This window comes from Narcine bancroftii, chromosome 8 (genome assembly GCF_036971445.1).
Source record: "Narcine bancroftii isolate sNarBan1 chromosome 8, sNarBan1.hap1, whole genome shotgun sequence".
NCBI lineage: Eukaryota > Metazoa > Chordata > Chondrichthyes > Torpediniformes > Narcinidae > Narcine > Narcine bancroftii.
The window spans coordinates 28,063,716-28,090,510 of record NC_091476.1 but is presented as its reverse complement, the minus strand read 5'-3'; the positions used below and the strand labels follow the sequence as shown (position 1 = coordinate 28,090,510).

At 40.4% G+C, this 26,795-nt stretch overlaps 1 protein-coding gene across 10 annotated transcripts in view; it reads left to right on the top strand.

Moving 5' to 3' along the window:
* drp2 (dystrophin related protein 2) overlaps window positions 1-26,795 on the top strand; it is a 163,496-nt gene that overhangs the window by 112,981 nt on the left and 23,720 nt on the right. For all 10 annotated transcript variants that reach the window (XR_011342985.1, XM_069893387.1, XM_069893394.1 and 7 more), the window contains 11 exons: window positions 826-887; window positions 2,251-2,325; window positions 3,099-3,300; window positions 9,207-9,292; window positions 10,580-10,737; window positions 15,757-15,923; window positions 17,609-17,720; window positions 19,957-20,093; window positions 22,447-22,512; window positions 23,358-23,423; window positions 26,558-26,710. Coding sequence is in view for 9 of the 10 variants with exons in the window: in XM_069893387.1 (XP_069749488.1) it covers window positions 826-887; window positions 2,251-2,325; window positions 3,099-3,300; window positions 9,207-9,292; window positions 10,580-10,737; window positions 15,757-15,923; window positions 17,609-17,720; window positions 19,957-20,093; window positions 22,447-22,512; window positions 23,358-23,423; window positions 26,558-26,710 (1,284 nt within the window). In the remaining variant the exon portion in view is untranslated. The remainder of the gene's footprint in view (window positions 1-825; window positions 888-2,250; window positions 2,326-3,098; window positions 3,301-9,206; window positions 9,293-10,579; window positions 10,738-15,756; window positions 15,924-17,608; window positions 17,721-19,956; window positions 20,094-22,446; window positions 22,513-23,357; window positions 23,424-26,557; window positions 26,711-26,795) is intronic.

The window sequence follows — 26,795 nt, the reverse complement described above, 5'->3', positions numbered from 1 at the left end:
AAAAACACTCCTGACAATCGTGTGTGTGAAACCAAATCTCATCAACATGAAGTACTTCTGACTGGACTCATTGGGACATTGGGAGAAAACTAAAAGAGAGAAAGTAGATTTTTTTATCCTTAGTGGTGGCAGTGCCAGATTAACACAAGAGCAAAAGTAGCATATGCTACAAGCTGTCCATTTCCAAGGGCCCCGTGCTAAATGCTGACTGACTTGCTCTATTATTTGATGCACTATTAATTATGAACAACTGACTGGGTGTTTATCTTTGTTTTCATCTTTGTGCAGCGGCTGTGAGATACCACACTCCCATAGTCTGTGTTAATAACCCCAATTAAAGGTGATCATTTGGCTAAAATCACTAACCGCCGCCTTCACACTTCCCCCTTATTGCGCATGCACAGCGGCACCTCGTGCGCTGCCGTCACACATCCCCCTCACTGCATATAGACCAGCCAGGACTATTTAGGACCGTGCATGCGCCAGCTCGCACAATTTAGGGTCCCTTCATAATATATGCTACAGGCCCCATGCTACCTAATTCCAGCCCTGAGACATGGCATTTCTTTAGGTTAATGATCACCAGACTATATTTGTTCTGCGGTGCCATCTGAATGCGAGCCGTATATCCAAGGTGAATTATTGACCTTTGTTATTCTTGTGGAAAAATTATTTCTTTTCCTTCCAGCAAAGATTGAGCTTTTTCCCTAACACAACCAATGCAAAAAAAGTCAGAATAATAATTCACTTCTTGCTTTATTTTTCTGAGATATGTACAGATTTCAGAAAGCAGCATGCTTGAATATCCTTGCTCTATTCTTTCAGTCACCAGGGACAGACCACATGCTGGGATCACCCAAAGATGACAGAATTATATCAGTCACTGGGTAAGGCTGCATTACAATCCTTCATTTTATTACCAATGTTCCCCAGCAGTGCATTAACCCCCTGTGTCTTCACAATAAGTTAAAAATCTTTGAGATACATAGAAATATGTCTTTACCATTACTATTAGTTATTGATGTCCACTTGTGCATAACGACTTTTCCTCTGTCTTCTTGCTTCCTCAGAAGGAATGTAATGCTTATTCTTTTGATACAAAATCCATGTTTAAACCACAAGAAATGCTTTTATTTATATCAAAATGTTAATATATCGTACCAAAGATATTCACAACAGTGTTATTAATTAAAATAGGACCCTTAGCCAAATAAGCAATTATTGGGCTCGATCATCCGATTGGATCCCCACCATTGTTGGTCTGCTGCATGGTACATTGCTTGCTGTTGACCAGCAGGCTGGCTAAAATCCAAAACTGAGCCTCTGTGAAACCCTGCATCTCTCATTAATTATCAGTGTGGTAAACCACTGTTATGCTATGATTGGCTGCTGCCGGCTGGACACACCTCCCGAGACCGATCCTACCCATATCCCCTTTCATGCTCCCCATTCCACTCCTCCTCGAGCAGTCAATGAGGTTGATGGCTGTTCCAGTCATAGTGAATAAAAGCCTGATAGTTTCACAACTCCAGTCTTTTGTGATTATTAATGGTGCATCAATCAGCATGTGGGGTAGTCACATGACTGGTTTGCAAACTCGCTGCCAATGTGTGATATTTCCACCAGGTGCATGATTGACAATGTGACTTGGCTCCATCCTTCTTTGGGGTGCAGAGACATCTAATGTCTCCATGTCAGCCACCAGAGGTGAAGGGTATTTCAGAACATATTTTATAAGAATCAATTTCCCAATCTCCTTTACTCCTTTTTTAAAAAAATGTAAAACAAACCTTCACTCTAACACAAAGCTCAGCATATACATAGCACATACCACACAACCCCCCCACCACCTCTCCAGATCTCTTTCTGAACACCTCCCATGTGCTCAGGCCTGGTCAGTTCTTTGAGAGGAGACCACCTACAAACAATATTATGAAGATGTAACTGTCTTACTGATGGTGACTATATCCAGATGAAAGTTCATCTTAGATGAATCTAGTTTGTTCCCTGACATTTCCCTGAGGGAGGACTAGAATTAATGCTCAAACACTATTTGACAGCAATCAAACAAATGAGATTTGAAATGTTTTGTACATCAAATTGGAAGAAATTGTGCTCATTCAGTTCTGAATGCTGAATGGCTGGTAATTTAGAGATACTAAATAGAGATACTTTGAACAAAATAAATTAATTTCCTCTCTCAAGACGAAGATGATAGATATCTGATTCTTTTTCCAATTTCCTTTATAGCTGCTCTGAATAACATCAAATTCTCAGCTTACCGAACTGCCATGAAGCTAAGACGCGTGCAGAAGGCACTTCGTTGTAAGTACATCAGGGCTATTTCAAAGCCTCTCTGTCATCATGAACTGCATCCATTTCCAGTCACCACAGAGCAATGTCTTTAGTTTGCTGCTTTCATATTGATACTTGATAAAATTAAATTGTTTAAAGTCCTGTTTTGTCATGACATTTCTAATCCCGTCTCCCCACCCACCTCTGCCATTTTTGAATTGGCCCTCCGCTCTAATTTAAACCTTTGTCCAATTTTCAGTTCTGCCACAGTAGCCCATATTTAGAAATCAATCCTAAAATGCAAGAATGCACTGACCACAGGAATATTTTGAGCACTGAGGTTTTATATATTACCAGACAGTGAGGCTTACTCAGCATTCCATGAGAGCAAGCCTTTTTTTACTTCCATTGATGTGTTTGGCCCATATCATCTAGGATGTTGAACAGATATTGCTCGCCTAACCCACTTGCACCAGGACAAGAACTATTCCACGGAGAACTCAAATGAGTAGTTGCATTGTCCTTTGTGACTGCAGTACAAACCAGTGCCTTACTCCATGGGCCATTTTCTCCAGATTACCCATGAATACCCTATGGCACTTATCAAGGAACAAAGATCCAAAAATCAAAAAAACAAATTACATTCCCATATTAACTGGATAAAGTTCCATAATTAAAAGCTTCTAATCCTTCTAAAGAGACAAATGATATTTTGGCAGGTCTATTTTATTGAAATAATAGTTGTGTTTTAATAGAATACTTCATGTTGTTTATATTCTTCTCTCTACATTCTTCTCAATTAGTGGACTTGTTAAGCGTAAGCAGTGCCTCGGATATCTTCAGTCAATACAAACTACAGCAGAGCGACCAGACAATTGACGTTCTGGAAATCATCCAGTGCCTCACCGCGATGTACGATCACCTCGAACACGAGCGTGGGATTATTGTTAACGTGCCTCTTTCTGTGGACATGTGTCTTAACTGGCTTCTCAATGTTTACGACACGTAGGTTTTAATTTCATCTCTCTTCCTGTGATCTACTCCTGATGAAGGTTGAGCACAGAAGATAGCACCATATTGTTTTCATAAAATTATTGTGGTAAATGTAAAATACAGGGTGGATCCTCTATTGCCCCATTATCGCTTGTCACCTATCCTCTATTTGTGCCAAAAGGGTCCATAGGGGCATTTACCTCTGTGCAGCCTATAGAATGGCCTTTGATTTAGCACAGGTCTAATAGTTCACCTACAGAATGCTTCAGCTCTTGCAGCCAACAATTCCGAAACCCTCCAAGTCTTTTTTCATTCTGTCAGTCAATAATATTTAGGATATGTTCAAAAGGATTTACGTGCTATTTTCTTGTAATTAATCTACTAAAACATACTGAAGAGCAGCCATTAAAAATAACAAATATTCTTAATAAAGTTCCGCTTACCTTTCTCTGACCACCCTGTTTCTTCCACTTGCTGGGATGGGTGTGATTATGACTCCACAAGCCCAGTGCATTCTGTGAAAAGTGTGCAGAGGGGAAAATGAATTTGCTGCTTTTTTTGTTTTGAATGAACTTAATAACAGAAGTTTAGTAGCCCTCCATGGCAGAGAACTCCACACATTCACCACCCTCTGCATGAAGAAATTCCTCTTCCCGTTGGTCCTAAATGGATTAGCCCTTATTTGAGACTGTGACCTCTGGTTCAAGATTCCTTAACCAGGGAAATTATCTCCCTGCCTCTGCTTTTTGAAGACTGTAAAAAAAATGTGTAAGTTTCAATTAGACTTTTAAAATGTAGGTGTAGGTTAATGGGGTGTAGATTGGGTGGCACGGACTTGTGGTCTGAAATGGCCTTTTACCATGCTGTATGACTAAATTTTTTTTAAATGCTCTCATCCTTCTGAACCTCGAGCTTGCAGGGCAGTGGATGAAGGGTAGAATCAGAGCCTTTATTTTCAATGTGTATGTTGGGGGTATGTGAGTGATGAGAAGTTTCTGGGTATGCATTATCACCCTGGTAGGCATGAGCTTTGGATGGTGGTTGGAGAATTATCAAAACCTTTAATGTGCCTGTGGTTAAGTGGGCAGAAGCAATGGGAAATTGTATCGTCTGTGGGAGTGATAGAATTTGTGCACAGTGGAGACAGCTACAAGCTTTCAACATGAGCAAGCGACTTAACTGAGAGAGGCCCAGTCCATTCCTACACTGAAAAATAATTGGGCAGTGGTCTGAATCTGGGACGAGTCGACCATTGCCTGGGGAATATCAACATTCAATGTGCTCTGCTTCACTCGAGTATAGATCAATTTTTAGTTGAATAACTAAACGAACAGGATGCTGCAATTGAATTCTAAATAAGAGTTAATAACATGAATATATCCCTTAGACATTAAGTCACGCCGATTTTAATTCCATTACTAAGGATGATTTCCATTGATTAAGACACTATTGACAATCTTGACTTTCCAGGCTGAATCATCTTCACAATGACAGTAAATGCCATGAGCTGCAGTCGGTTGGTGCAGATCTGTATGCTGGGAGTTATTACCGGTGCACTGTGCAAAAGATGCATCAGTTACAGAAGAACAAATTAAAATGTCACACATGAGCTGTAATGAAGGTTATTTTTATTCTTGAATTTTAAATAGGAAACATTAATTTGCATAAGAAATATTTTAACTATTGAGTGAGCAAGAAAATCAGCAGAATCTGTGATTGTGATTTAATACACAGAAGTTCTGGAGAACTCAGCAGGTCATGTAATGTTTGTTATGAAATGTAACCAACATTTTGAGCCGGAGCTCCTTGTCAAGTATGAGCGAAGAGCAGGCAGGTGCTCGAATAAAACAGTGGGGGGAAGGCAGGGGGAGAAGCAGAGGCCCACAGGGAAGAGACCATAGGTGGAAATGGGGAGGGTAGAGGGGGAAAAAGCAGAGAAGTGATGGGGGGGGGAATACCTCTCTGCATGGAGAAGGAAGGGGTGAGGAGCTGGAGAAAAGGAGACAAAGGGATGGGGAGAGAGAGAGAGGGAGAGAGAGAAAGAGAGAGGAAAGGAGCCTAATGGCAACTGGAGGTCATCTGGTTAGAAGGTGCCCAGATGGAATATTAGGTGTTGTCCCTCCAGTTTGCGGGTAGCCTTGGCTGGGCAGTGCATGAGGCCACGGACAGACATGTCAGTGTGGAAATAGGGTGAAGAATTGAAATGATTGGCCACTGGGAGGTCACTGCTATTACAATGAACAGAGTGGAGGTGCTCAATGCAACAATCTTCTGGTCTGTATCCAGTCTCTCCGATGTAGAGGAAACCACAACGAGCACACTGGATGCAGTAGGTGACTCCTGCAGATTCGCAAGTGAAGTATGGCTTCATTCAGAAGAACAATTTGGGGCCCCACATAGTGGTAAGGGAAGAGGTGTGGGCTCAAGTGCAGCATTTCCTATGGTCACATGAGTAGGTATCAAGGGGGTGATTAGAGAGAAGAGATTAGTGGACAAAGGAGTCATGAAGGGAGCGGTCCCCTGCAAGAGGCAGAGTGGAGAGAAGAGGAGAAGGTGTGTCTGGTAGTGGGATTATGTTGTAACTGGCGAAAATTGCAGAGGTTATTATGTTGGATGCAGGGGCTGTTAGGGTGGTAGGTGAGGACAAGGGGAATCCTTTTTGTGTCTATGGGCAGAGTGGGGGACACGGCAGATGTATGGGGAATAGAGGAGATCCAAATAAGGGCTGAGTTGACGGAAGAAGAGGTGAACCCATGTTTTCTGAAGAAGGCAGGCATCTTGGAAGACATGATGGTGACTGAGGAATGGAGAGAAAGGAATAGAATCTTCACAGGGGACCAGGTGTGAAGAGCTGTAGGTGAGGTAACTGTGGGAGATGGTGGGTTTGTAGAAAATGTCTGTAGAGAGTTTGTCTCTCATGATAGAGATGGAGAGATCAAGAAAGGAGAGAGTGTTACCAGAGATGTAGGAGTGTAGGTAGCCACCAATAATGGCTAAGTAAATGTTGACAAGTACACAAGCTCAGTGACTGACTACATTAGCAAGTTCATCGAGAATGTCATGCATAAAAAAGATGCTACGCAACCAGGCCTGACTAGAAACTATGGTTGGACACAGAGGTCCATGCACTTTTCAGAGTTCAAGATGCAGCCTTATGGACAGGAGACAAGTTGGCAATAAGATCAGCCTGAAATCTCCCATGCAATCCAGAAGGCAAAGCTTAGGTACCCACAGAGAATCCGTAGTCATCTGCTGTGCAACACCAGTGAAGCGAGGTGCCTGAGTCAAGAAATAAAAACAATAACAGTTCACAAGAAAACCTTACAAGTCAACAACAACGCCTTCCTTCCCAACAGACTGAACACATTATATGCACCATTCGGCAAGACGAACAGACTGATGCAAAGAAAGCTCTGTCTCCTCTTTGCATCACCATGGCTGAGGTGAAGAGAATCCCATCCAGGGTGAACCAAATCAAGGCAGTGGGACCAGACAACATACCCGGTCGGGCACTGAAGGACTGCGCAGACCAACTGATGATGGTCCTTATGGAGATATTCAACACATCAGTACATCATCCCTGTGAATTTCAAGGCAACCACCATTATTTCAGTGTCAAAGAGGGCAACAGTAACAGGCCTCAACAACTACACCCAGCGGCACTGACAACCACCATTATGAAATGTTTTGAGTATCAGTGATAGAACGTATCAAAGTGCTCCTCCCAGAGACACTGGACCCATTTCAATTTGCCTACTAACAGAACAGTTCCACTTATGATGCTATAGCCTTGTCTCTCCATTCTGACCTGACCCACCTGGAGAATCCTGCTATTTATTGACTTCAGCAAGGCATTTAATACAAACATACCCCAGAGGCTCATGGAGAAGCTGTCCCCACTGGGACTTAACACTCCTCTCTGTAACTGGATTCTGGGCTTCCTAACAGTCGGCAGCTGAACGTTGCGCACCTCAGGGCTGTGTGCTCAGCCCACTCCTGCTCATGCTACTGACCCATGACTGCAACACAAGAACCAGTTCCATCAGAGTCATCAGGTTTGCAGATGGCATAACAGCAGTTGGCCTCATCAGCGACAACAATGAGTTGCACTACAGAGAAGAGGTGGAAAACCTCATGAAATGGTATGAGAGTAACAACCCTAAACTCAGTGTGGACAAGACAAAGAAGATGATGTGCAATTTAATAGCTCAGTCATGGATAAACTAGGGAGCACCAATTTCCTTGGGAGTCTACTTAAAATGTGACCTATCCCTGTCACACAATATCTCCTCACTCTCAGGATAGTCCAATTTTCTTAGTATGCGAGGTGGGCAAAGCTACAGGTCACCAGTCTGTCAACTTTCTACAGGAGCTCTACCCAGAGCATCAGAGTGTGGTAAGGTTGATGTAGAGCATCGGATCAGAGTTTAATCCACGGGACCATTAAAGTAGCAGAGAGGATCACTGGAGTCTCCCTCCTCCCCCCGTCGATGCAATTTACTGGGATCATTGTTTAAAGAGGGCTCGCAAAATCAGGGAGGACCCAACCACCTCTGCATCCTCCAGCTATTCCCTTCGGGAAAAAAATTACACAAGTATCAGAGCCAGAACCACCAGGAGGAGGGACAGCTCCTTCCCACAGGCATTGAGAATCCTGAATTTCTGCTAAAACAACACTCCATGACTTTATTATTTATTTTAATATATGTACAGTGGAACTGTGTTATGTATCATTTGTCTGTTTGTATGTTATGTCTATATATGTGTTTTCACTGTCCTGCACTGTGGACCGGAGAGCGCTGTTTTGTCAAATTGTACTGGTCCAATGGAATGACAAGTAAACTTGAAACTTGTAACTTAAGATAGACCAAGAGAATTTGAGTTTAGAATGAAAGATAACAGCAAGATGGATAAAGTTGATGAGCTCATCATGGGTGCATGAGGCAGCTCTAATGTAGTCATCAATATAATGGGGGAAGAGTTGAGGGGTCTTGCCTGTGTAGGCTTGTAGCATGGATTACTCTGCATCAATATGTGTGCAGAACTCATTGTGGTATGGACAAAGCAGGATGAAGGTGTGGCCTCTTCTGAGTACAGAGTATTTCATCTCCAAAAGGGGAAGGTCAGACAGTATAGTAAAAACTAGGAGGGGGATAGAGTGGGGTTCAGTGGCTTGGAGGGTATCAGGAAAGGAAGATGGGAGATCAGGGGGGTAATTGGAGATTTGGGGAAGTCAGAGGGGAGAGGAGGAGGGCGGGGGTAAGAGGAGAGTTGGGGGGAGATGAGAGGTCAGAGAGCTAGGGGTTAGGCAGAGAGGAGGCACTCAAAGAAGTAGATGGTGGCTGTGGGTGGGGGGTGATTAGGTATATTTGAACTATCCTGGGGATAGTTTCCTCAATAAGAGAGTTCAGTTCAATTTCATCTCATCTGACACTTCATTAAACTTCAATAACTCAATTATATAATGAACCATAAATATCAAGAGGTTCTGAAATTTGACTGCATATCTGCTTCGAGGTTTGGTCAATGGGTAGTGTCCCGAATTGGGATCCAAAGCTCATGGACCAATAAACAAACACGTTAAATTTCCCACCCCTGATTGCTATCAGGCATGATGTGAAAATGGCAGGCTGAAAGCACAGACCTGAGTTGTGAGGTTTGCAACAGTCCAAAACTCTAGCATCATATATTACCTATTATCACAACCCCTGCACAAGGGCCCTTGCATCATGTAACTGGCATGTAATCGTAGATCGGGTGGAGAGAAAAAATGTAAATTCCTTCAAGAATTTGATTTTTTTAATAATTTTGAAATTGCTGAAAAAATGCAAAAAAATTTTCAGTTCACTCAAATGTTTTTGGATGCATATTGTTTCAGCTTCTTGTACTGAATTTCTTTTGTTCTTTCACTCCTCTAGTGGTCGCAATGGCAAGATTCGAGCATTGTCCTTCAAAACTGGAATTATAACTTTGTGCAATGCGGAAGTGGAGGAGAAATATCAGTGTAAATAGACACATTGATGGAAGGGAAGGCTTGGGCTTATTACCATCTTATCACCTATCCCCCAAAAATTTCTGAATACTTCTGGTACAATACATTACTGTCAGTTTCGCTCCATGGGTTGTCCTCCAACCTGCATCACAGGGACATGTTCCTTTGTATATCTTACCACATTCAGAACCTTTCATCTATTCTGGTGCATGTTAAAAATTTCAGTCCATACTCTATAAAAGAGCAATAATTACACACAAAAAAATCTTTCTGCAACTTGCAGGATCATTTTATGTGAAAATTGGTTGTTACCCATACCTGCTTGGGAAATCATTGCGGTGCATTCTGAAAGTTGTGATATAATGTTAAATAAGTACAAGCCTTTCTTTACTGTTTCAGATGACATAAAACAATGTTGCATGATTTAATTCAGTTTAAATATAACATGCACTCAATAAAAATAAACAAGAAATTCCACTGAGTCAACATTGTTTGACGGGTTTAATGTATCTTATATTCTGAACTTTAAATAAATGGGAGGGGAGGTAGGGAGGGAGGGGGGGGGAGAAAACGACACTGTATATAATTAAGAAGGAAAATGTATGTATCTTGATCAATATGGTTTATAGTGTGAAAAATAAAAAAAATTTTAAAAATATATAACATGCAAATATTTGTGCCAAGTTAAATCTTACGCAGAATGAAAATTCTGTTGAAAAAAAAATCACAAGTGTTTAATTTAAAAATACTTCACAAGTTCATATTAGATTTTCTAATGTAATGCAGCCAGCATTAAGAGGTGTCTATATGATTCTCAGATTCTGGCACTGTGGTTGTCAGAGGAAAGAAAATTATCGCAGAATTATGCAGATGGAATTTAATGCAGACAAATGTGAGGACAGACAAGCCAAGGTAGGGCATACACAGTAAATGGTAGAGCACTGAGGCGTCTGGTAGATCAGCGGGATCTGGGAATAAGGTACATTGTTCCCTGAAATTGGCATCACAGGTGGATAGGGCTGCAAAGAGACCTTTTGGCATATTGGCCTTCATAAATCAAAGTATTGAGTATAGGAGTTAGGATGTTATGTTAAAGTTGTATAACACATTGGTGAGGTCAAATTTGGAGTATTGTGTGCAATTTTGGTCACCTAACTACAGGAAAGATATCAATAAGATTGAAAAAGTGCAGAGAAGGTTTTTTTTTGTCCCTTTCCTCCACCCCTCTCCTCTAGTAAATATTGCATTTCTAGTTCATTACTTCTCTTATGTAATGAACATTATTATTTCTTTCCGTAGACATGTACAAGCAAGTGAGCAGCTCAACCAACCTGTGTGATCAGCGGCACCTTAGCCTTCTGCTACATGAAGCCATTCAAATCCCCCGCCAGCTGGGTGAGGTAGCAGCATTTGGAGGAAGTAACGTGGAGCCCAGTGTCAGGAGCTGCTTCCGGTTTGTAAGTTTATTGTGAGCATTTTTCTATGGAGGGAAGGGTGGCAGTAAAGAGGAAAGGTGGGATGAGATCACTCCTTTATTGTCGTGTAATATAACATGAAGCTGCCTTCTGCCTGCTGTAAGACAAAGAGTCACCATTAGTGTTGCCCCAGCACCCTCCCTTATAGTAAGAGAGAAAGAGAAGCATCGCTGTGCCTCCGTGGATTTGTCTCCAGTGTGCCCACAACCACTGCAGCTGCACAGACCCCTGTTTGATTGACTGATAACCCAAGCCTTCGACACATGAGGCCCTTTGCGAGCCCTTTTTGCCCTCCGCACCCTCTCAAATCCCAGCACCAATACCTGGTTCCCAGGAGCCAGTCTCCAGCAGCCCACAGCCCGTGCTGGTCCCCCAACCATATTGATAACAGTCTGCAGCTTATGCGAGTCCTTCAGCCGCTGCACCCCACACTGGGTCGTCTCCTATGCTTCTCCTTCTGACCAGGGGATATTCTTCCTGTTTCTAGTGCTCTGCATGGTCCACTGCTCCCCTGGAGTCTACAACCCCTCATGGCGGCTGCTGAGCTCAGGTGTCACCATCTTGAGCACAGACCCCACGGATGCAGGACTTTACATACAACCACAGTTGGGTCCTTTAACAGACTGTTTAAAGCTGAACTGAGCCACTGGCATTAGGACCGTGTGCTTGAACCCTTTGGGGCAGTGCTGTGTCTCCTCTCTCCACTCTCCCGGGTCTGCACCAACGGCAGTTACAGCAGGTCCGGCAGTGCCGCAATTGTTTTGAGAGATGATGATGAGATGAGAGTTTATTGCTATGGGCATAAGTATAATGTACAGATGCACAGAAATTCACACTTGCAGCAAACATAAGGTACATAAGCTAGGCCTAGTACAATAGTATAAATTAAATTACAACAATTTTCTAAGACAGAAAAAATAGATCATAAAATACAAAAGGATAAATAAATATCCACAGTGGCAGTTAGAGCAAGAAAAAAAGTTTCAATGGTACAGTCAGATCTTTTGATGGTCCTAGAGTAGTTTATGGCTAGGGTAGCAGGGGCAGGTTCAAAACCTGATAGCTGTCAGATAAAACAGTTCTTGAACCTCAAAGAGCTGGACTTCAGATTTTTGTACCTTTTGTGAAAGTAGCAATGAGAAAAGATCGTGACCAGGGTGATGTGATTCTCTCTGATGTTGGCTGCTTTCTTGAGGCAGAGTCTCAGAAATGTCTTCAATGGATGAGAGGTTGGTGTCCATGATGGACTTGGTTAGGTTTGCATCTTCATCAGCCTTCTCCATTCTAGAACACTCAAGGTTCTAATCCAGGCTGTGATGCAACCAGTACAGCTGTAGAAGTTTGACGGTGTATTCAATCACAGGCCAAATCACCTCAGACTTCGTAGAATGGAGAGGCTTTGATGTGGCTTCTTCACGGTTGCTTCTGTGCTGGCTACAGGACAGATTCTCCAATATGAACTACAAAGAATTGAAAGACATTAACCCTCCCCACCGCTGACCAATCAATGGGGACAGGTGTATGAAACTTCAGGCTCCCCTTCCTACAATCCAAAATAAGCTTCTTGGTCTTGCTAAAGTTAGAGTAAGATTATTGTTCGAAGCCCACACTTGACCTCTATCCTATTTTCTGACTTATCATTTCTCAATTTTCAGTCAATTAACTGGAATTATCTGAAAACTGTGTGGTTGAGAAATGTGTGAATGTCTGCACCTGACAAGAATTGTCTGAAATTTGTTCGTATTCACTTCAGCCCAGCCTGTAGTGTTCAATTACTCTTTTCCTTTATTTTGATTACCTGTCAAATTAATGATGCAGATTAACACAGATTAAATTATCAAACAAAAAGTAAAACCATTAAACATGCATTATTTTAGCTGTAAATTTGAACTAATGTTTGCTGGTTTTAGAATGAAAAGGAACTTATGTTTAATCTTTTTAAAGATACATATTCAACTTTGCAACAAAAATTAATACTGTGAAAGAGTGCTGAAAACATTCTGTCACTTCTCCATTATTCCTACCTTAGACCCCCAAGTATATTTAGTTTAAAGAAATCTCTTGGTGCCTGCCACATTGACCACCGCCAGTGGGCTAATATTGCCTCCAACCGTGCATCTTGGCGCCTCACAGTTCGGCGGGCAGCAACCTCCTTTGAAGAAGACCGCAGACCCACCTCACTGGCAAAAGACAAAGGAAGAAAAACCCAACACCCAACCCCAACCAACCAATTTTCCCTTGCAACCGCTGCAACCGTGTCTGCCTGTCCCGCATCGGACTTGTCAGCCACAAACGAGCCTGCAGCTGACGTGGACATTACCCCTCCATAAAGTTTCGTCTGCGAAGTCAAGCCAAAGAAAGAAGAAATAGTTTGGATGACTTATTTCTGTGTCATGGAGGTGTACTTTGCACTAAAAAATGGATATTGCCAGCATTTCATATCTCAGAGCTTCAAACCATATTTCAGAGCTCTCTATTCTCATGACCATCTCATGGCCACAGCATCTTATTGGATATTCCAGATTTCGAGCCATTATAGGTCCATACTCCAAAGGAGGATAATTAGCACCTTTGGCATGCTTGGAGACAGAAGTACAAACAGTTTAGAAGTCACAGAGGCATTATTGACATGTATCACTTCATATTAACAGGAACTAATATAAAGCTGGTGTCTTAGCTTCATCATGTCTGGTGATGCACAGGAAGTAGAGTTTATTCTGCCTTTCATCTTCAGAACTCCTCTTCCATTTGCTCTTCTGCCTCTTCAGTGCTGTATACTGGTTAATTCGTGTAGAACATTTCTCCAGTGGTATTGATCAGTTCCATCCTGCTGGCAGGGAACTGGGTGGGGGTAATGCTGGAGTCTGGAGGATGGGGCAAAGTTTTACCTTAGCAGCCTTGGGAAAATCCAGAACCAGTTCAACTATGTATTTGTCCTTCTTATGACTGCTCAAGCTAATGTACTAAACCTGAGGCAGTTATATTTCAAGTCAGTCATTTTTTGTGGGGTTCCCAGGAAGGCACACTTACAATTTATAATGTTATACCTGTCTTCTTGTATGTATCTTTTTCTGAAAGTGTCATTCATAAATCATATGAATATTCAGATTTCAGACATATTATCAGAGAATATACATGACATCATATACAACCCTGAGATTCTTTTTCTCCTGCAGGCGAGACAGAATGATCACTTATTGGTAGACTCATCAGAGATTCATTTATGCACTCTTACTTGTGAACTTTATTGATTTTCATTTGTTCTCGTTTTATTGCACAGTCAGTTTACATTTGTATTCTTTTTACAGTTCTTTATTTGTTTACATGTTTACAGTTTATTTTTGAACTACCAATTAGGGATAATTCTGCCACACCTGTAGGAAAGAGGAAATCTCAGGGTTGTATGTGATGTCTGACAAGTAATCTGAAAAAACCTCTACACAACGTACGCATGTAAGCAAATAAATAAATGTAAACTACTGATTGGAGAGGAGAGGGAAAAAAAACAAATAATAAAGTGCCAAAGTAAAGAATCCTTAAATGAGATCCTGACTGATTTTATTGAGGAGTCTGATGGTGATGGGGTAGCAGATGTTCCTGAAACTGGTGGCACCTATACCTCTTTTCTGATGGAAGCACCGAGAACTGAGTGTGTGCTAGATGGTGAGGATCTTTGATGATTGCTGCTGCTCTCTGACAGCAGTATTCCCCATAGGTGTTCTTGATGGTGGGAAGGATTTTATCCGTGATGTCCTGGGCTGTGTCCACTACCTTTTGGAGGGCTTTACACTCAGGAGTATTGGTGTCTCCATACCAGACCATGATGCAGCCAGTCAGCACAATTTCCACCACATATCTGTACAAATTTTCAAAGGGATTCCAATGTCATACCAAACCTCCATAAACGCCTGAGGAAACAGAGTTATGTTTAATGATAAATGTATATGGATATACCACAAAGTCATTGCAAATCATGACTAAATGGTGTTTTCAAAAACAATGTCACCACATCAGGCTGATTCGATTGAGGTTAAGACACCTCAGGGACAATAGTTGCTGATTTAATCTCGAGACTTTGAGGCTGGAGGTGATGTGAAGGTATCCAGATGGTCATACTCATTAGGCTTCACTGCTAAGAGGATCATAATTTTTCTGTTCTAACTTGATTCCAGTTTGAAGAGATCTCCGTGCAGAATGCCAGTTCCTTCCTCTTTTATTGATTCTGACATAATCCCTCACCTCCAGCAGATTCTGCAATATTTCTAGACCTGTTCCTATCTTGACACCCAGAATACAAAATATTTCAATCCTTCAATCAGTGCATTCCTGAATATGTTATCTCCTCCACTCCATATTTTCAAAGGTACCACAGCATTTTCTTTGCTACTTTTTGAGTATTGAATAAAAACAAATTCAGAAATCATTGCAATTACTGTTTTCTTCTTCTTCTTCTTCTTCTTCTTCCTTTGGCTTGGCTTCCCGGATGAAGATTTATGGAGGGGTAATGTCCACGTCAGCTGCAGGCTCGTTGGTGGCTGACAAGTCCGATGCGGGACAGGCAGACACGGTTGCAGCGGTTGCAAGGGAAAATTGGTGGGTTGGGGTTGGGGGTTGGGTTTTTCCTCCTTTGTCTTTTGTCAGTGAGGTGGGCTCTGCGGTCTTCTTCAAAGGAGGTTGCTGCCCGCCGAACTGTGAGGCACCAAGATGCATGGTTGGAGGCGAGATCAGCCCACTGGCGGGGGTCAATGGGGCAGGCACCAAGAGATTTCTTTAGGCAGTCCTTGTACCTCTTCTTTGGTGCATCTCTGTCACGGTGGCCAGTGGAGAGTTCTCCATAGAACACAATCTTTCTACTACCATTGAACACTAAATGATCCAGATTACCATGTTGAGTTCATGCCTGTCACAGAATCCTAGTCTGAAGCATATCTACACCATCTGTTCTTGTTGACTGTGTCTAATGCAGCTTGTGCAACATATTCTTTACTTCATTGTCTCCAGGTTAATGAGGAACCAGCCATTGAGGTCACACATTTCCTAGAGTGGATGCGATTGGAACCACAGTCAATGGTCTGGCTGCCAGTCCTGCATCGTTTAATAACTGCAGAAGCTGCAAAACATCAAGCCAAATGTCATATCTGCAAGCAATGCCCAATCAAAGGCTTCAGGTAAATTAATGCAATCACTTATCTTTTTAATTACCTTTTCATTAATCTGTCCAGGAAAACAAAAGTATATCGAATTCTCTACCCTGATGTTGGTAAACTTGCTGAATACAGTGTAGGGCTCTGATGACATTGACTTTCACATTTGAGTCTAGACTCCACGAATAAGCATAGACGTACAGACCACCTTAATAACGATTGGTTTGTCCACAGAATAGGATGAATTTTAGGGTTATTCATATTGTCTTATTATTCTCTCTCATTCAGCAAGATACCAGAGGGTGTGTAAGTTATATTTTTTAAAAGTACCTGATTAGTAATAAAAACACAAAAATGCTGGTGAACTCAGCAGGTCATGCAACGCCTATAGGAGGTAAAGATGCATAACTGGCATTTCGTGCCTGAGTCCTCGTCAAGGTACGAGCAAAAAGCAGGCAGGTTCCTGAATGAAAAGGCTGGGGTAGAAGGGAAGGAAAGGCAAGGGGAAGAGCACAGGCTGACAGACAAAAAGTGATAATTGGACACGGATGGAGGACAGGAGAGGAAAAGTGAGAATTAATCACAGGAGGGTGTGGCTCTGCAAGTGTAGGGATGGAGGAAAGGAGACAGAGGAAAAGGGAAGGAGAGAGAGCTAAGGAGATAGAGGGATAGGGGAAAGGTATGAGGGAATGAGGGAAGGGGGAATGGCTAATGGAAACTGGAGGTCAATATTAATGCCATCTAATTGGAGGGTGCCCAGAAGGACAATGAGGTGTGGCTCCTCCAATTTGGAGGTGAGTACACTTTGCTTGTGCATGACATATTAGCCTGGGAATGGGGAAGGGAATTGAAATGGGTTGTCACTGGGAGATCCCTGCTATTGTGGCGTCAGAGCTAAGGTGGTGAACAAAGCTATCTCCCAGTCGCTCTCTTCTCTTCCCCGATCCTTGTTTCTCCTTTTCTCTAGTTTTGTTCTCTCTCTCTATCTCTCTCCATTCTCTTGTCTCTCTTTCCCTTTCCCTCTGTCTCCTTTCCTCCAGCTCTGCTTTCACAGAGCTACCCCCTCTCCCGATCAATTCTCACCTTTCCTCTCCTGTCCTCCAATCCACATTCAATTATCACCTTTTGTCTGTCAGTCTGTGCTTCTGCCCTGCTCCATGTTCCCTCCTTCCCCAGCCTTTTCCCCTGTCTGCATTTTGCTCATGTCTTGAAGAAGGGCTCAGGCCCAAAATGTTGCTTTACCTCCAATGGATGCTGCAAGACCTCTGTGTTCCTCAAGCATTTTTATGTTTTTACTTAATCAATAAAATAATTTTCCATGAATAAAATAGCATTTCTTACAGTGGTTCCTTTCCAGATGTGAATTTCTAAAAGATCCTCCACTTAAACATTTGCAGCCAAGTTCTTAAAGATCTACTCACCCAATAGTAGGTGCTCCCACCTCCTTCTTGACCTTAGGTATCTGTTTGGCCTTTTATGTTTGCCTTACTTTTGTATTTGATCCCAAAGTTACATGCATTGAGTTGTAAATAATGCCCAGCCTAGAAATAGTTCACAGGGACCAATTGATTTATGTTGGTGTTTATGCTACATGATGACTTCTCTTATCCTATCAGCACTAGACTTTTAGAACTGAATTTCATTTGTTTTATGTTCATGTTTTATTCCTATTTCTAGCTGGCACTGAACTCTTACCTTTTCCGCTTCAGGTACCGCAGTCTGAAGCAGTTTAATGTTGACATCTGCCAAACATGTTTCTTGACAGGAAGGGCAAACAAGGGTCACAAACTGCACTATCCTATCATGGAATATTGTGCCCCTGTAAGTAACATAATATACAGGCTCTTTCAACCTATATTTTTGTATACCAACTCATAAAAAATCCTGTTCCTGTTTGCGCTACTGCCACTATCCATGGGTTATGAACGCTGTTGATACACCATCGTGATTAGGACATTTTCATGCTTGACCAAATCTCAAGTTCTTGTTTGCCAGTTCCTTTCTTGTATTCATTCCAAATTTAAAAAGGCTTTTGAATAAGTGACAAGAGCATCTGCAATATTAATGAAAATCTTGATGACAGAGAACTCTTGGCTTAAAATTTCAACTCAAATCCATCCTAAAGATTGCAGTTTATTATTTCCCTTCATCAAGATCAAAGTTTTATTGAGCAATTAATATACCTAATTTACTTTTATTATTACATTTGGATAAGTCAGTGAATCTCATCCTCATGGGTAGAAATGGATCTGAAGTTTTCCAAAATAAAACAATGTGACAATATTAGGATTATTTTTACCATTTTCCTCTTCTAATTTGACACATAATCCATTAATGAGAAATAGGTTGAGAATATGGGCTCCATTTGGAAAATTCTTTGGGCTTAATAGTTTTTCTCTGGCTAGTCCTATTATAGATAATCATCGTTTTTAGCTGTCTCTGCTAGACGCAAGTTTCAAGCAATGGTATGGATAAGATATCCAAAGTTATGAGGATCTTTTTATTCAAGACAGCTTTGCTTCTTTTGAAAAATTATCATCCAAATTTAATCTTTCTAAGAGACTTTTTTTAGATATTTACAAGTTAGACATTTTGTTCAGTCCATGCTTTCTGATTTTCCTCGAATCTCAAATACGGTGAATTAATATCATATATTTATAATGATTTATTGGATTTAAGATCATCTTAAATGGCTGGGATTAAGAACGATTAGAAACAAAATTTGAAAATAACATTTTCAGATGAAGATTGGTTCTCTACTCTCAGCTTGATTAATGATTCTTCATTTTGTACAAGGTATTGTTTATTACAATTTAAGGTGGTACATAGAACACATGTCCAAACTTAAGTTATCTCATTTTAAGCAGTTATTGAGAAGTGTAAAATTTTTGAAGTTTCACTAATCCATATCTTATGGGAGTGCCCAAATTTAGAGAGATTTTAGAAAGACATTTTCCAAACTTTATCAACAATTTTTAAGATCAAAATAGAGCCATGTCTGTTAATTGCTCTGTCTTGTTTTTCACTTAAGCCAGATATACCTCTGTCTGCAATTCAGGAGAATATTTTAGCCTTTACCACACTGATAGCCAGATGAGCAATTTTATTAAAATGCAAAGTTGACTCTTTATAACATCCTGTTTAAGCTTGGAGATAATTAGATACAATATTAAAAATAGAAATTTGTAAAGATGAGGGGCCCATTCATAGAATATGATCATGATTGGAAGAATTAAGATTTTTTTAATGTTCTAGAGATTCTCTGTCTGGTGTCTCTGGAGATGGCTATCTGATCCACAATTTCCCTTTTCTTTTACAAAAGTTAGCTTGTTTGAAAGGAGAGGTTAGATTATATTTAGTTTTTTAGAGTTTTGTTTTCTTTTATTTTCTCTCTTTTTACCAATTTTTACTTGGACTAATTGGGCAGATAAGAGTTTTAACATGATTATCATAGATTAATTCAATAAATTGTTTCTCGTGTCTAATGTAGTTCCATCCATTTTTTTTGTACTTGTACAGATATGAGATGACTTGTTATGTATTTTCCTTATGATTTTGTAAGTTTATATGTTGAACACAGTAAAAATATTTTAAAAAGAAAAGAAAGTTTAAAACATGTCTCTTTTTTCATGATTTCTCCTCCCATTTTACAATTCATCCAAGACCACTTTGATACATGAGTTTAAAACATATAAAATAATTGTTTTGGCTAGAAGAAAATGCTATACAGAAGTTTCAAGATGATTTTTATCCACTCTATTCCCATATGTCCAAACTCCAAGACTTCCCAACCCCACTTCCTAATATCAAAACTGAAATCCAAGAATCAAATATGTCTTTCAGTCATCCAGAGTGCCAACATATTTGTGTTCTCAGCTAACTTTAAACTAAGGTCAGTTTAGTTCAATCTGTTATTTTCAAATGTTTTGAATTGATATTACTTCAAAATGAAATGATGCAGACCCTTTGGACAGCAGTACAAAAATACTACATCCCATAGATGGAATAAGTGTGCATTATGTCAGCTGGCAAATAATTCTGTTTGCTTTTCCCCAAGACAACATCAGGCGAGAATGTACGAGACTTTGCAAAAACATTGAAAAACAAGTTCAGAACCAAACAGTACTTCAGTAAACATCCACAGAGAGGTTACCTACCTGTCCAATCATTGATGGAGGGGGATAACATCGACACGTATGTCAAGCTATCATTTTTATCTTGATAAAAATAACAAAGAGAAATTTTCTTTCAAACATAGAGTGGTATTTCTTTATATCTTTGTGACAGTCTTTTCCCCTTCTTTCCTGGAAGATGCTAACAAATGGTTGAGTGAAATTCCATGCATATTACCAAGCCTCCATCTGTCTATTCTTCAAGGACAGACCATGAGCTGTTGCAGTCAGGTATGATGGCCCACAATGCCATCTCCATTATATGCTGTTGTATAGGATGATCCTGAAATTTAAAATTTTCACCTTAAGATCTGTGTCATCCTATACAAAGAACATAAAATTCTTACCTTGACGACAAAGTATCAGCTCCATCACCATCTTCCTGCTGGTTCTGATGCAATCTCGACTGAGCCCAGTTAGTTATTTGTGAAGTCTCAGCGATCCTCCATGGGATACAACTGCTGTCAGCTCTGTACGGGCTTTAAATGACCTGTCACAGGAGTCAACAGTGGTTTATTATAAAATATACAAATGCAATTTAAACTTTTAAATGAGCATTTGTTATTAAAATATTATAATTGCTTTTAACAGCATCCACTGATCAGCAGTTAGTGCCAGATTTAGGGTCATCTTATGCAAAGGTTATCACTCAAAAGGTGGAAATAAAAACACAATGCTGGGAAACTCAGCAAGTCAAACAGTGTACTTTATGTAGCAAAGATAAAAAATACATAACTAACGTTTCGGGCTTGAGCCCTTCATCAAGGTATGGAAAAATATCAGCAGATGACCAAACAAAATTTAAGAGGGGAGGGTTGGGGGGGGAGGAGCATGGTCCCAAAGGCAGGAAGTAATAGGTGGAGGAATGGGTTAGGTGAATAGAGAAGGAAGGGGGTGGCGAGCTGAGGGAAAGAAGACAAGGAGAAGGGAAGAGAGAGAGAACGGAGAGCAGATTAGCAGAAACCGGAGAATTCGATGTTAATACCATCCAGCTGGAGAGTGTCCAAATAGAAAATCAGATGCTGTTCCTCTGATTTATGGATAGTCTTGGTGGGATAGTGCATGTGTATGGGAGTGGGTTGCAGAATTGAAATGGTTGGCCACTGGGAGACCCCTATCACTGATGCAGACAGACTGAAGATGCTCAGTGACAGGGGCTTCTCAGTGGCCAATCATTTCAATTATGCATCTGAGCACCTTCACTCCTTAGCTTCCTGTTACAATTTCCACCCTGTCACCTTCAACCGATGTCTGGTTACTGATTTCCCCTTCTCTGCATTCATCCATCTAATGTTGAACTTCCTCCAGCTTTTTGTGTATTTATTTTCTTCAGTTTATGTGGAAGCATGACATAGTCTTTACTTTGTCATAATGTGAAGTTATGCCTCATCAATATTTCCCCAATGTGAAAAAAGCAAAATAACAATTTTCATAATACCCAAGCCACAACGAATATTAACAATGGTGGTTTGAAAAGTAATGATTAACACACAAGAATGCACCTCCTGAGGACACACTATCTAGTTTATTGATATCAAAGAAAATCTTCTTAATTATGTTGTCCTAGAGTCATGAAAGAGTTGATTATCATAGGCATAAAGAAAATGTGATGATCTACTGAAATTCTCTCTTGCTGCAGCTATACAAGTGCATAAAATGTACTAAAAACAGTAAACGTAAATTAAATTACCACATAAGAAAAAAAGATAGATAACCATTCACTGATGTCGCTCATGTAAAAATATGTGTTGTTACAATAGTGTAGACAGATTTTTCATGGTGCTCAAATAGTGATCTGGTTAGGATAATTCAAGGAGGTTCATGAATCTGATAAGAGTAGGAAAAAAATTGTTCTTCAACTGAGTGGTGCCAGACTTCAGGTCTCTGTACCTTCTACCTGCAAGTAATAGCAAAAAGAGAGTGTGACCAGGGTGATGGGGATCCTTTATGATGTTAACTGCTGCCTTGATACCTTCGTTGAATAAGAGCTCGGTGCCTGAGATGGACTTGGTTAGGGCTGCCATTTTCTGCTTTCCTGGAGGCTTGAGTTTTTAAACCAGGCTGTGATGAACCAATCAGTGTACTTTCCACAGTTTGATATCGTATTCAATGGCATGCTGAAACGTCTCAGGCACCTTAGAAAGTAGACATGTTGGGGTTGCCTCGATGTACAAGGGATTTGTTTCAGTATTTGGATGCCAGGAACCTGAAGTTACTATACACCTTGTGTTGTGATGCCGTCATTGTGCAGTTTTGCATATAAGTGTAACAGAGCAGCTGTGGCCATTGAGAAATAATTTACAATAAGCACGTGTTTGCATGTGAGGATGTGAGTCAAATATAGGTACAGTATATGTGTCCTTTTTTTGTTTCAGACCTGCCACATCTCCAATGTTGCCTCATGCAGATACACACTCCAGGATTGAACATTATGCCAACAGGTAGGGGGCAGTGGGAACTATAGCAGAACTCTTCATTGTGGTACAGTGGCAATTCAACATTTGGTATAGTGCTTCTATTGACTTTAACATTATTTGCTTGTGAATTTTCCTTGACAATGTCATCAGTGCACACATTAATTCATTATTGTTTCAGTTAGTGAGTCCCAAATCCCAAAGACTTAGATACTGTTAAATAGCCTTTTGTATGCACTTTCCATTGCACAGCATGTCACAGCAAACCTGTGGTTGGAAGTGCGGTTAGGATAGATGGTAGTGAGTCATCAGATCAAAGCATGAAGGGTGATCTGGCCTGGAGATCCATAGAGGCCAATTGATTTAGGTCCAATCAGCTTGAAGTCTAGAATGGAGAAGTGTTGTAAATCAAGTCTTGCTCTCCAAGAGACTGGTAAGTCAGCTGAGGGATATGTCCGGGGAAGTGAATAACATCTTTGTGTCTTTCACAGAGTATTTCAACTAAGAGAAAGATTTGTGAGTCACATCACCAAGGTTTAAGTCAGTGCTTTTCAACCATGTTTTCTGGCATTAGAGTTTAATTAAATGTTTTAACATTCAATTTTGAATAACTTTGACAGCCATCTAAACTATGCAGCATATCAACATTTTTGTTCAACTTTTAAAATGGTGAACATAGTGCAGTAATTTATTTTATGAAGGAGTTTAATATGTCCTGAGTGAGTCTAACTTTGTCAAGAGTATATTGCTTCAGAAACGTGATTGAAAAGATCTAAAACAATTAAGTATGCCTTTCAATATGAATCAATAAAGATGGGTTTCCACTGAATGAATATTTTTTGCAAAGTGATGTGTTCTTTTCTCCTTTGTAGACTTGCAGAAATGGAAAGCAAAAACTGTTCATTCTTCAGTGGCAGCCTTTCACCTGATGAAAGTGTGTAAGTATTCTGATATTTTTTAAGTCCTGCATACAGCATGCAAGCAAGAAAAATATTCAAGGAAATTAAACTGCAGAATTTGTATTATATTACTTCTTGGAAAAAGAATAGAGATTTTTACAGAGAAATCTCATGATGTTGCCGTAAGTAAGACTCAGCATTTTGCAGAGCTTGGTCATTTACATTGAACCGAACAAAGCAGGCCTAATGATGGTTCAGTGTGTCTTTTCACACAGCAAGCCAGCATTCGACATCTAGTGTGACGTATAGCATATCGTATTTGACGGCATGCTAGACCCACTTTTTTTCAAAAAGAGGCTCAAAAATATTCCCCCGGTCTTATATGCGAAGTTTAAATTAGGATGATAATGGTGAGTAATGCCAGCAGTGATCTTCTTCACTGTGTGGCTCACTAGCATCACCGCTATCTATCATTGGGGGCTGGTGGCGGACAGTCGAGAGACTCTCCCGGCAGCCTTCTGTCAGTCCGCACTAATCATTATTGTGTTGAGAAAGTGTCAGGTTTGAGAGAGACGAGTCTGGACACAAAGGTAAGCAATCAACTGTTACTTTTATTAACACACAACAATTAATAGAAGAGCATGGGAAAAACATAGCAGGAATAAAATACACACAGGCACAATTTATAGAAGAGCTTAGGAAAATATGTGCACTATTTAATAAAACATATACAATTTATAAAAGAGCATGGGAAAATCTACTGCAAATATTGATCTAGGTTTTCCCTATGCCGTAGGTGCTCTGTGATCAGTAAGGAATTACTTAATGTAGTATGTGAGTGGGGATAAAATGGATGAAAACCATTTCTCTAGACCTAATTGTTACTGAAATATTTGGCTTGAGAAAAAGTGCCATTGGTCCATTTCTTTTGGACTTATCAAACCATGCACATAATGAGCCAACTAGATACGATTAAAACAGGTTTTCAAACTTTTTCTTTCCATTCACATATCACCTTAAATAACCACAATCTATTGTTGGGGGCTGGTGAGAGTTAACAAAAGATAACATTGGGGGCTTCAAACTGTTCAAACTGAGGACAAACCCATAGATCAGCTTGCTCACAACACAAGGTATATAGAAACACCTGGGGACAGCTGAGAGCGGGGCGGTGGGATTAGTGTAGAGGCTGGTCTTTTATCACAATGCCACTCACTAACTAATCTCCTCTCCCTTAATATCTGAAGGTCTGTCAGTCACTGAATAGTAACTAGGCATTCACATCCTCCTTTTTGTAGAGTTCCAGATTCAGTACCATTTTTAGCTTATTCATGAATGATCAAGCCCTATTTTGAAAGGCCAACAACCACCCCACATCTGTCCTGTCAAAGCCATGAATTATGTACTTATGAATTAAATCATCTCTCATTCTCCTCCCAGCAATGCATCAGTGTTTCACCCACCTAACAAAATGGTGAGTCTAGTAGAGGATGCATCAATAGTTCACCACCAGCTCATTTCATCTGCAGCTCATTTCAGACCTTCATTTATGGGACCATGCATAGACATCCAAGATGGGCTAATCCCCAAGTGCCTGCTGGTCAGGTATTCCCTAGTGAACTACTCGCTGTCAGCCAGATCAACTCTGCCTTTTACCTTTGCTGTATATTTGTGGGCCGCCAGGAGAGAGCAGGACAGCGGAACTATTATTAAAAAGGTTTTTCCTGTTGTCCTTCTTGCATGTTTTGTCCAAGTTTTAAATGCTTATCTGTAAATACACTTAAAAAAATACAGTACACATACACATCCTTACCCGAATTGGTTCCAGAATGCCGAATTGCCCTTTTACACAGATGGCAATCTGGTGCTGTTACTACCTCTGCTGCCAGAAAAAAGCAGAGACTGGAATGACCCCCACTATTCTGTGTCGGTGCTTTCTTTACACAGTAGGCATAACGTAAAAAAGTACAAATATCCTGTGTAAAAGTCTCTAACTGATTAATTTCTTGCCATTGTGACAAAAATAAAAAGCGAGACCAATAACAATTCATTTAAAATGCTAGCACCTTTCATGGCTCAGATTTCAGGTTTATTGTCAGAGAACATACATATCATCACATACAACCCTGAGATTCTTTTTCCTGTGGCCTGGCAGAATTACCACTAATTGGTAGTGCAAAAAATAAACAGTACACTGTATAAACATGTAAACAAATAATAGTAAAAAGATAATGAATGTAAACAAACTGACTGTGCCATATAGAGAGAACAAAAAAAATCAATAAAGTGCACAAGTGATGTCTCTGATTGACTTTGTCATTGAAGAGATGGTAGAGGGGCAGCAGCTGTTCCTGAACCTGGTAGTGTGAGACTTGGGGCACCGATACCTCTTTCCTGATGGCAGCAGTGAGAACAGAGCATGTGTAGGGTAGTGTCTCTCTTTCAAGTAGCACATGGCTACAACCTGTGATAAAAGGGTCAAATTGAGAACAAATCAATTCTTGTTCGCTGTCTCCAGTCCACACCCTGTTACACACTTCTCAGAATAAAAGCAACATTTTATAGTTGGTGAGGAAAAGTTCACACGCAATTCCATTCTTGAAAATATTTGCATCCAAATTAATCCTGAACAGGTTTAATTGAGAATGTCAATTTTAAAATATTGATTGGGAGAGAATAACTAACTATATTCCATTATTTTGTTTACAATTCAATAAGGCCAGGGCTGATCAGGAACTCCTTATTTGGCAAAGCAGTAAAAGACTATTAACCATTGTGTAAGGGACATGCCCCTGAATAACAAATCCCAGGAGAATTCTAAATAACATGTACTTATGTGGAGAAGCCTGTTCGAATGTTCTGGAAAACTAAAAGTTCTGACTATGAACACATGACTAGCAAGCCGCAAGGCAAACTCTTTTGGGGTGAGACTAGCTGCTTGTGGCAGTGCTTCTTGCTGTAATGGAGTACTCATGCTTTGCAAAGTGATTAAATATTTGTTTTTGTAGCTGTATTCCTGTTTGTTCTCAAGCAACCTGAGTCCACTTTAACATATTAGGGTGCTATTTTGTGATTGTTTAAAATAAAAATAATGTGACACCTAGTTAGTTTACTGTAGAGCTAAATACAGCTACAGTTGAAACATATGTGGAACTCTCTTTATGTAAATACAGAGACGATGAGCAGTTGGTGGTTCAGTATTTCAGCCCTGAGACAGATCAAGACTCTCCTCAAAATCCTTCTCCGAACCAGCTCTTGGGTACATTGGACACTGAAGAGAAGATAGAACTTGAGGCCATCATCAGACACCTCGAAAATGAGAATAGGTATGACGATTTCCTTCCTTACTGCTGATAATAATGGGAAGACAATAGGAGAACAAATACCAGTGTCACTGTCATTGTGCAAGAA